Here is an 11452-nt window from a genome sequence, read left to right on the forward strand (position 1 = left end):
AAAGGGAGCATTGGATTTATAGGTAGCCGCAGAGATTTACACCTAATCTTGACAATGCTAACCAGGGGTGTTGAAGCTGGGCCAGGGAGAAGATTGTGAAACCACTGTTTTAGACCGTGAAATATCTACCTAAATCGTTAAAACAAAGGACTCCTTGAAATCTTGTGCTTTAAAGAGGGAGGGATACTGGTCAGACATTTTTCTGATAGAGATTATCTGAAGATAATCTGCATCTTGGAGCCTGTGAAAAATGGATTTCAACTTCAGTCCCAACTGTACTACTTGTGATACTAGAAAGCATAGTGGACTAGGTGTCACAGTACTCTTCATCTCCAGGACCAGACTGAGACCGTGAAAAACAGGAACCTACGTCTTTGTGAGTGGATGTCTGAGTGTTAGAATTTTCTGCCTCTTGAGCTAACCATGTGATCACCTTTGAATCTCAGTCTCCTCATCTCTAAATAAATCCTCAGACATTTCTGTTAACCTCACAGGAGAATTAGATGAGAATTTTGTAGTTGGAGGTGTTTTGCATGCTATAAAATGACACTAATATTTTATGATAGAAATAAATAAGGTGAAATTTTATTACATCGTAATAGTAACTTCATACGTTTAAAGAAAAAATGTTTTTTTCCAGTGTCTTTGGTATGCTTAAGAAAATATTTTCTGAACCTTTTATTTAATGTTATTTGGGTGACTGACCTTGTTTTTCTTTCATACCCCTTGGTTTTCTCCATTTTTGTCCAAGGGCGCTTGCTACAAATCTATCCCTCAAGCCTCTTAGAACAATTTCACTTGATTGTTCAACCATATGCAATATAGCACTGCTCAAAGGGATCAAAGAAGAAATGTCTTGTCAAAAATCCAAAAATGTAAATCACAGTTTTATGGTTATTGTTAGAACTAGCCATGGTTAGATTTGTCAAGAAAAATTGTTACTTAAATCAAGAAATTCAGTATTTACTTCTTAATGATTATGTAAGAATCATCTTTATCTTTGAGGAGGCAGGGGACAGTGTATTAAAACATTTGGGCATTTGAGCTGAATAGGAATACATAATTATTTTAAATTAGGAAAATGATCAAAAATTGCTTAACCATTTAAAGTAGTGAAGATGAGGGCCGGCCCTGTGGCTTGGTGGTTAAGTGCGCGCGCTGCAATGCTGGTGGCCTGGGTTCGGATCCCGGGTGCGCATCGAGGCACCACTTCTCCGTCCATCCTGAGGCCGAGTCCCACATACAACAACTAGAAGGATGTGCAGCTATGACATACAACTATCTACTGGGGCTTTGGGGGGAAAAAATAAAATAAATAAAATCTTTAAAGTAGTGAAGATGAGAAATGTATTGTGATATACAATTGATTTTATGTACATACAAAGGATATTATATTTTATAAATAATGGATTTGGGTTTATTATCTTAATAGACATGTCTGATTTTGTTTTATTTATGTACTACCAAAATATAATTAAAGAAGGTATAACTTTGAAATAATATTCAAATTTACAGTAAATACAACTTCAAGTCTTTGCTATAATAAAATGGGATTTGGAAATAACTTAGGCTTTTCTGTTTGTTTTTTAGTTATTAAGTCGAAAAGACAAAACTACCTTTGAAAAATTAGAATATGTAATGAGTAAAGAAGATAACTACAAAAGACTCAGAGACTATATAAGTAGCTTAAAGATGACACCGTGCATTCCCTATTTAGGTGAGTTATGTCACCATGTGTTTATTATGCCTAGTTGTTGCTCTGCCTTAATCAGTAATTTATATAAAATTCAAGATATTCTAAAAGTATATGTATCCTTTAAAGAAATTACTGCAAGATTGTTAAGTTGAAAAAATTGACTAAAGGAATATGTTACCTTATTACCTGGCATGTATTTTCATATTGAATTAGCCTTTTGTCCTTACAGTTTTTCATAGACTATCATTTTTTCTTAGAGATTGGACCATATGGTAAGATAATGTTTTAGCTATTTTAGTAATGAAACAATGCTTTTAAAAAAATGAAACAATAGTTTGCAATGAAGTTTAATGCTGTAAAAATATTTAACATTAAAGAAATTGATCAGAAGATGTATTGAATTTATTTTCAACATCATGAGTTCTTATTTTATATAGTTGGCAGATATTTTAGGGTGAATTATGAAGAGTAGTCTTAATGAATGTTGGTGTTACTGTTTTCTTAGATGAAATGAGTTGTTTAGCTGTGGAAATTTATGTTAGTGCTGAGACAAATCTGTATTTTATATATCAATTGACTGAGAATTTGTCTTTTTATTGTATATTTTACAGTGTTTATAAATTCCAAGAAATATTTAACCAATAACATTATAAGATTATTTTCAACAAAATATGAATAATGCTTTGTTAGGTGTTTGAATGAGAAGAAGTCTGAAACTGTCCCTTTTAAAATGTGTATGTGAATTTACATGCAGAAAATACTCTATATGATGCATACCTAGCATATATTAAGATATATTGGTTTAATCCTGTGTAGAGAGTAATCAAATGGTAAACATTTGTTTCTTTCTAATATCCCTTTTTCTCCCTTATCTCTACTCTGTCTTTTATATAATTAGTCTTACTGGATTTCACGATAGCTATTTTTGAAAGTACTTTAAAAACCTGTTATTTGTTTAGAAGATGCTGCAGTGTCATCTTTGAAGTTTTTACAATACTAATGACTAGAAGACAAAGTAGGGGCAGAGGCAGTTGATAGACTGTCATTCAGCTGCTATGAAGCATCAGCCTTAGTTTGTCAGAGAACAGTTGAACTCGTTAGAACATTGTGGGACATCCTAGGATTCCAGTGGGAATAGGGAGTGTTAGGCACCTTGTGTTGAAGGCAGAATATCCCTAAGCACAGTGTAGATAATAGCTGCTACATACCAAAATATTGTGTCCTCTTTCTTTGATAAACACTTCAGGGCCATACTGAGCATGACTCCATCAGAGAGGCTCTAAGCTGGATGTTAGGAGAGACATTCTGCATGTACTCCACTTTTTACCACAGCCTGAGCTATGTTCCTTCTTGAAAATGTAATTTGGAGGAGAAGAGGAATAGAGGATTTTCAAAAAATCATCAAGGGGGGCCAGCCCGGTGGCACAAGCGGTTGAGTGCACGTGCTCCGCTGCGGCGGCCCCAAGTTGGCCGCTTCGGATCCTGGGCAGGCACCAACGCACCGCTTGCTAAGCCATGCTGTGGCGGCTTCCCATATAAATTAGAGGAAGATGGGCATGGATGTTAGCCCAGGGCCAGTCTTCCTCAGCAAAAAAGAGGAGGATTGGCATTGGATGTTAGCTCAGGGCTGGTCTTCCTCACACACATGCACAAAAATCATCAATATCTTCATACTGCATAAGAACATAAACTTTTTATAGCAAAAAGAACATCAGACTGAGAATCGGCAACCCTCAATTCCAGAATGGTTCTACCATACTAACTTTTCAAGTCATTGAGTTGTCTTCTTTGAGCCTTGTTCTTTTTACCTAGAAACAGCACACATAGGACCACAGTCATGTTCTTCTGAAGGCTGGATGGGACCACAGTGATCTCTTCTAATTCACTTATTTTACATTTGAGAAAACCAAGGTCCAGAAAGGTGGAAGACCTGGCTCACAGTCCTAAGACCTAGTTACTGACAGATCCACAGTCTGAAGTCTTGATCTAGCATCTTTCCAATTACACCTGCTAAACTCTCATTCTAAAATTTACTGATTCTATGACTGTATTTTTTTCTCATTGAAATGTTTTTCTCAAATTCCATAATTTGTATCTTTTTGAAAAAAGAAATTAAGGTTATTTTCTTTTGAAAATGGGAAAATGACAAAATAATATAAATCCTTGTTCTGTGATGTTTAGTTCAGAGGTCTTTGTTTTATATTTTCCCTCAGGGGAGTACAGGATTTGAAGTTGTCTGTGTGTGCACAGATGCACATTCTCCTGCACGTAGAGAGAAAGGGAGGAAACCACTAGCATAGTTGGAGTTTCATGGAATCTGGAAGGGTTTTCTACTAGAGAATACACCTGTTTTCTCCCAGCCCTGATACCTGAAACAAACACAGTAATTATTCCTGTGGGTTAAAGCAAATGAGGCAAATACTGAGGTGGAGAAATTAATTTGGAGAAAATGTTAGGACAGTTATCTTTCCTGTATCTTCAATTTTGTCTCCATTGACTCCTCTTTTCTATTCCCTTTCATTTTATGTGTTCTCATGACCCAGAATCTTCCTTCTCACTGTTACCATGTAATTCTCCTTTACTTTATACCTAAGCTAATAAAGAGTACCCTATTCCTCCTTTCTCCTTTTTCTTGCTGTTTTGCACAGCATGCTGTTATCTCCCTCTTCACTCAGAAATTTTCCCGATAAGGTCACCACTGACTTCCTAGTTGAAACATTTAATAGATATTTCTCGAGCCTCATCTTAATTTTGTGAGGTTGATACTAGTTATTTCTGCTTCTTGAAATTCTCTACTAATAGCACCAGTCTCTCTTGGTTTACCTCCTACTTTCTGGCTTTTGTTTTATTGGCTCCTCTTTCTTTGCCTTTCTCTTAAACCAATTCTTCTAGAGGTCTCAGTGCACTTCTTTTCTTACTCTATACACTCATTTGGAGTAGTCTCATTCAGATTTTTTCTGTATATTGCCTGATTGCTCCCAGATCTAGACTAGACCTGTACACCCAACAGTCTGTGTAATTCTTGGGGCCTAGTAACGTTTTAGGTACTCATATACTGATTGAATGAGACATCTATAGGTAACCCTAATTCAGCATGTCCACAAGTAAATTCATAATCTTTCCCCTTTTCTCCAAAACTGGTCCCCGTCTTGTCTCCTAACTTAGTCTAACAGTGACCTCAGTGTAACATTTTATCTGCACTACTCCACCACACTAGAAACCTGGGGTTTTTATTGGATTTCTCTTCCTCCTCCTCTACTTCTCATATTCTCTGGTGAAATGACATGCATGTTTCTGAGGGTTATCCAAGAATTAGAAACCAAAAGGGGAAAAATGGCAAAGTACTTAAGCTAAAATAGAGAACATACACTTTGATATCTACATAATTTTTATATTGGAAGTCTTCATATAATTATGTATCCTTATACTAGTTTGTGAAGAATCATCTAAGATTGTGAGGTAATTGTGGAACATTTGGTAAACTGGGGAAAGGAAAATGAAACATTTGTCATATAAGTTACTGTGATTTCGTTTAGTTAGTTTCCAGCATGAAAACAGTCCTTTTAATGTAGTGACAGTTTTGTTTTGTTTTATAGCAAACCTTGAGATTAAATGTATTCCATCTATCAAAACATGCATGCTTTTCCTAAGAAAATGTGAAGTATTTTCAACTTATACAACTTTTGACTATTTGATTTGTTTACATCATAGACAGCTGGTTCATTTTTTCATTCTTGATCTTCAATACTGAAGTGTTTTGAAGAGTGAAGATTTAACAATAGTTTATATCCTGTTAATATTTACTTTTTTCATATTTTGTTCTAATTTAAAATGAATTAGGATCGTGGTTTTTAAATTTAACTTGTTTTGGTTTCAGAATCCTTTCCCATCCGAGGAAACTAGGCCTAATGCAGTTGCTGACAGTGTCAACATTTATGAGAAGCTGTACATTCTATAGGACAGAACTTGCCCTGAAGACATTTGAAAGATGATACTCATTATGCAAATTGGTAGCTTCTATTTAACTATCCCTCTTCAAGTATACAGAATTTGCATAATGCTGCCCTTTATTCATTATGTCCTCAAGGGTTCTTAGGGAAAGAATATATCAACCAAAATAATCTATAGTGCATAGAGAAGAGGTAAAGGCTAATCATGTCTGTTAACATGAGAGAAGTGATCCAGACTCATGGTGTTTTTGCCCCTAAAAAGTATGGTCAAACCAACCATTCTTTGTGAAGCTTAAAAAAGGAGGTGGGGGTTTATGTGCTGACAGAACTCTGATTTTGATACTGCCAGATTTATCTGTAATTCAATATGGATTAAATTATAAGAAGGAGAAAAGGTTTTCTTGGCTTTCAACTCATTATCCCTTGAAAAGTTGTCTCTTCTGTTGGTTTGCATTCAAGGTAAAAATTAGTCAGCCTGGACAATGTAGTGAAAAATTCTTAGAATAAGGAGACAATTTTTCTGGAGAGGAATAGTTTGGCAAATCTCAAGGAAAAAAATGTTTAATATGAGAATTATTGCTTTAAATCTGAAAATCATTAACAGCACTCATTTGTTCTTGTCATTGGAGAACAATCTTAAGTGTTATTGAAGAACTTGGCATGGGAAGTTTTGCTTTGCTAGAAAGAGAGAAAAATAGAATATGGTGCAAAAATAATTTAGTTGTATGAATCAAATATTCTTTTCATGTGCATTTTATAGCCTCATTTCTATTTTATTCATGTAATTTTGGGAAGATACAGTAGCTCAACCAGTTTAGAATGTTTTCTGGGAGAGAAAGCGTATTTTTAAAACGATGTGAAATAAGTAAATTGTTGCAGTTCTATATATTGCTTCCTATTAAGTAGAAGCAGAGGAGTTTTTGAAAACTCTTGCCCTTCTCTAGGACATTAGTACATTGTTTTGATGTATCTAGGTATCACTCCTCACTCTTAAGAGATCCCCTGCCCCCACTTAATTTTTGATTTAATATGTTAGATTTTCGTAATAGGCCCCCTTTTTTTTTTGAGAAGAGAAAAGCTGTCCTTATAACCTTCTGTAATATAGTGTCCCCTCCATCCTTTGTTCTCTGAAAAGTACCATTTTACTTTTGTTATGATGTTTTCATTAATCTCTCTCCTCCTCAGTAGTCTATAAGCCCTTATTTGCCTGGTCCAAGGCTTTATCCTTAGCATTAGAACAAAGGTAGGCACTTAGTAATATTTGTTGGTTGAATTAATTAATTAAATGATCCCTTTCTGGCTCTTCCCATTGTTTCAGTAATTTTATTTGTTTTTAATACAATAAATTTATTTCTGTAGGCATTTTTGTATACATCAACTTCCTACCCACCCCCAGTTTTCTTTGGTGCGTCAGCTGGCTAACCAGTATTTGCTTAGCAGTATGCTTGATGCAAGATATATGGCAGGGATCAAAACGGACTTTGTCCCTGCTTTTGTGCCACTTAACATCTCTGTAATACCAAAGGCTCAGGTTGGTATCATTATCTTATGAATAATCTCTCCTGTCTCCTGTGTCATGGAAGAGGTACATATCATTGCCAGGCTTTGTTAGTGGTGGTCTCATCACAGCTAGTGAAATGTTTAAAGCGTGCCGAAACTTAAAAGGATCTTCAGGTTTTATTTGATCCTCTTTTATTTTTCTGCAATTTTTACCTGTCTTGATCTCTCAGTGGGATACAGTTCTTTAGTTTTACATTAGTTTTAGAAATTTCTACTAACCTATGTACAAATATTTTTTAAAATAATAACTTTTTATTCTCATTTCTGTTCAGATAATTTCAACCAAGTCCAAAGCTTTCTGCAACTCTGTGGGAATTAATGAGATTTTTTCCTTCCCCTTTGGTAGACTTTTCCTTGGTTAAACATATAAAAATTTCTAACGCTGATCTCAAAAATGCTTAATGGTTAAAAAATATCATTGGCTTTTAATATTTTAAGAGTTTTCCATTTTCCTTTCTTTGGTTTGATTTGTAGATAATATACACCATGGGTTACTTTACCTTATTCTTCTTATTAGAGTATATATTGTATTCTAAAATAGCAATAAAGCATGTTCAGTCGTTTTCTTTTGAATCCTAAGAATGAGCTCTGACCAAATGGCAGCTAGCTCTAGCTTTTTCTTTAGCCAAAATTACGTCCCCATTTTCCATTACCTCACTTATATCCTTTTTTACCCTCTTTCTTTTTTGTATATTTAAAATTCTTCTAACATTCTTGAATGGTATATTTTCTGAAGTTTACTTTAGATCACTTGAAGACTTGTGATATAAAATTGCTGGGGATGGCGTTGCATTAATTTCTTTCCCATGTTCATAGTTTTTCTTTAAGAGCCTACATCTTAAAAAAAAAAAAATGTGTAGCAGCTATACAGGTCTGCATTTTAATCATAAACAGAATCCCTCAGTTCCAACAGCTTTGCCAGTGGTGTTTCCAACTGATGATATTTCAGTAATTTGTTTTGTAATTTTTTTGAGCAAACCTTAACAGGAGAATAATAATAAAAATCTTAATAGCTAACATTTATTCAGTGCTTAATCCTATATGCCCAACACTATGTACTTTACATAAATTATCTAATTCTTAACAGTTTTATAAGGTAAGTGATATTATTACTCATATTTTACAAGTGAAGAAACAGACAAATGAGGTTAAATTGACTTGCTATAAAGATATGGGTTATAGCTATTTCATTTATAGTTCAAAGAAAGCATTATGGAATTATATTAATATTTTGGAAATCTGTATTTAGATTCAAATTTTGAGTTTATTCTTCAGTCTTTCCTGTAATTATCTATAGAATTACAACTTAATAACAATATATTAATCCTGCTGATAAAATTGAAGACTGAGCTTATTTTTAGATGGCTTTTTGGAGAGGGGGTCATGGCATTGTAAATGGGATAATTTTCTTTCTTGGTAAGAAAATACTTTGGTAAGAAAGTATTTATTTTCATGGAAAATATATACTTTTAGTTTCACAGACACTAAAAGACTAAAAATTTGTTAGGGTGTAATAATCTTTAACTTACTATTAAGATTAAGTATATAAAAATCATATTACATTAGTACAGGTTTACAAGTAATTTAAAACATTTTTATGGTTGTAGAAGTTTTTATGGCTTTATTATTACCAGTAGGAGTCTTGAAAATATAATGCTAGAAGAATTAATACTCTCATATCATGACTCGTAGAGTCAGGTGAACATTAGACTGAAAATTTGATCTTTATACTCTACCAGGCTTGGAGTCTGAGAATAAGTTTATTTGTAGATATCTACTAAATTTTAAGGTGGTGTCTAGAATTGGCTTTCTCCAAAATCTCAAGTTTTAAAAATTTACTTTAGAGAGACCAAGTTTCCTAGGCATTGATGAGCTTCCATTGAGTACCAAATAGAGTCTAAATCATATTTAGGATAAGTTAATTTCATTTATTAAAAATACTGAACATAAAGAATCCTTCTGTAAATCAGCTCCAAGATTGTAGCTCAGTCTTACTGAAGTAAGTCAACCACATCTTTATTCCTAGGTTACCTGCAGAGTAGCTAGCTATTGGACATTACCTACCACACAAGTGACCTAGCTAACCTCTCACAAGATCCTCGTTAGGCTGAAATTCCTGCTATGTCTATTCTTGCCTTAATTTTTCTTTTTCTTTTCTTATGGTCCAGTGTCTTCACTACCTGACATAACAGCTGACATAGCTCTATTAGGTTTGCAAATGAAGATCATAGATCAATGTAATTTTATGCCTGAAAACTTGGCTATTGTTTCTTTTTAACACATTTATTCATCACATACTCTATGCAAGGCGTCATGATAGGTATTGCAGAAAGTACATAGATGAATAGTAATAATCTGATAACTAAAGTCTACTGAGTCCTTACTTGTGTCAGGCATTATTCTAAATGTTTTACCACATGTTATTACCTCATTTGATTTTCACAATAACTACATGAGCTGGGTACTGTTATTGTCCCCATTTTATAAATAAGAAAACTTAGGCAGGAGTATATAAATTGCCCAAGGTGGTAACATAGCTAGGAAATGGTAGAGCTGGGCCACAAACCCAAGCAGGTCTGACTTGACTACATTCAACCATCATATAATACTGGTTCTTATTCCCTGCTTTTAAGGAACTCACTTGCCTAAATTATTCTTAAGCTCTCCAGGAACTCCAGAACAGAGCTATATCAGCTCTATAAAGGAGAGCAAAATGGGCCCAGTGGCCGACGCAGTTTAGCGTTCTGCCCAGTTTTCTAGTTGTATGTTGACTTTCATATCATTCTAGTTTTAATAATATTCCTCTTCTGTGAAAATTCTGTAAGACTTGTCTTTGATAGAGTTTTGCATGTTTAAGTGAAATACTATAGTTCTGTCAATAAATGGAATCCCCTAGTTCTATTCACTTAAAATTTGATGTATCAATTAGGGGCAAGCCCCATGGCTAAGTGGTTAAGTGCATGCGCTCCGCTACTGGCGGCCTGGGTTCGGATCCAGGCACGCACCAACGCACTGCTTCTCCAGCCATGCTGAGGCGGCGTCCCACATAGAGCAACTAGAAGGATGTGCAACTATGACATACAACTATCTACTGGGGCTTTGGGGAGAAAAAGGGAAAAAAAAAGGAGGAGGATTGGCAATAGATTTTAGCTCAGGGCTAGTCTTCCTCAGCAAAAAGAGGAGGATTAGCATGGATGTTAGCTCAGGGCTGATCTTCCTCACAGGAAAAAAAAAAAAAAGATAAATTAAAAAAAAAAAGGTTTGGTGTAACAATTAGATGCCTAATTCCTCCCAGAAGTCTTATACCAGATTTTTTTGGTTCTGGGGGTAGTGGACCAGGACTTGAAAACCATTTTAAGATGATGATGGGTAAAACAAAGAATAATGCTGCTATAAGGTTTTGATGTTCTCTTACCTTCTTTAACCAGGAGTTTTATTTTGAGATGTGACAGAGGAAAAACATTGGTTGTGTTGGTGGACTTGGGTTGTTCAAATGATTATCTTCAGTTCTGATTGGATTCTCTTTTTGCTTGAGTCAAAATCTCATGAGATTTCTCTAAAATTTTAGCTCACAAATGAATTAAGGGAAGGTCAGCTGTAAGCAGTGAACATTTTTCTGGAAGGAAATTGTTCCAGAAGGTTGGTAATAAAATTGTTAGTTGCAAAGATGACTTAAAGACACACACACTATAAAAATGGAATTAGCAATTTGGACTCGCCAAACCCCTATAGATTCTGCTCTGAGGCTGTTGAATCTCAGTATTGGGAAAATATCTAGCATTTGGTGGAAATTGTTTTAGTACCACCCATAAGTATGCAGTAAAATGCTTGGTAAAGCTGTCCAAGTTGTCTGACTTGAATAGAAGACAGGTTTTTTCCAAATAGTAAGGATCAGTAAATTGGGGGCAGCAGCGAGGGAGAAGTATTAATAAGTTTAGAGTTATAATTCAGATCTGTAAAACCCTTGGCTCACTTAAATATCCTGCATTTTTGTAATATCAATACTTTGCTGATTAACAACATAAAATGCATTTCTGGAGATTTTGGTGTTCAGCAAATCATATGAAGATAATATTGAAAAATTCATTTGTATATTTCTGTTTTTATAATAAAATTGACCATATAAATATTACATACATTATTTTTTGTTTTTCAAAATATGTATTTTAATACTGTGGATTACTTAATTCTTTTGGGAAATTGGCATAAAATATATTGTCAGTATTCAGATTTAATCATTTTACGT

General features: G+C 34.4%; 1 protein-coding gene across 2 annotated transcripts in view; it reads left to right on the plus strand.

Moving 5' to 3' along the window:
- The window catches only part of RALGPS2 (Ral GEF with PH domain and SH3 binding motif 2), a 169814-nt gene that overhangs the window by 89987 nt on the left and 68375 nt on the right, over positions 1-11452 (plus strand). For both annotated transcript variants that reach the window (XM_087438382.1, XM_087438386.1), the window contains exon 8: positions 1591-1717. In XM_087438382.1, coding sequence (XP_087294508.1) covers positions 1591-1717 — 127 coding nt within the window. The remainder of the gene's footprint in view (positions 1-1590; positions 1718-11452) is intronic.

The sequence above is a fragment of the Ceratotherium simum genome, chromosome 2 (genome assembly GCF_057802395.1).
Source record: "Ceratotherium simum simum isolate JZ-2026a chromosome 2, ASM5780239v1, whole genome shotgun sequence".
Lineage (NCBI taxonomy): Eukaryota > Metazoa > Chordata > Mammalia > Perissodactyla > Rhinocerotidae > Ceratotherium > Ceratotherium simum.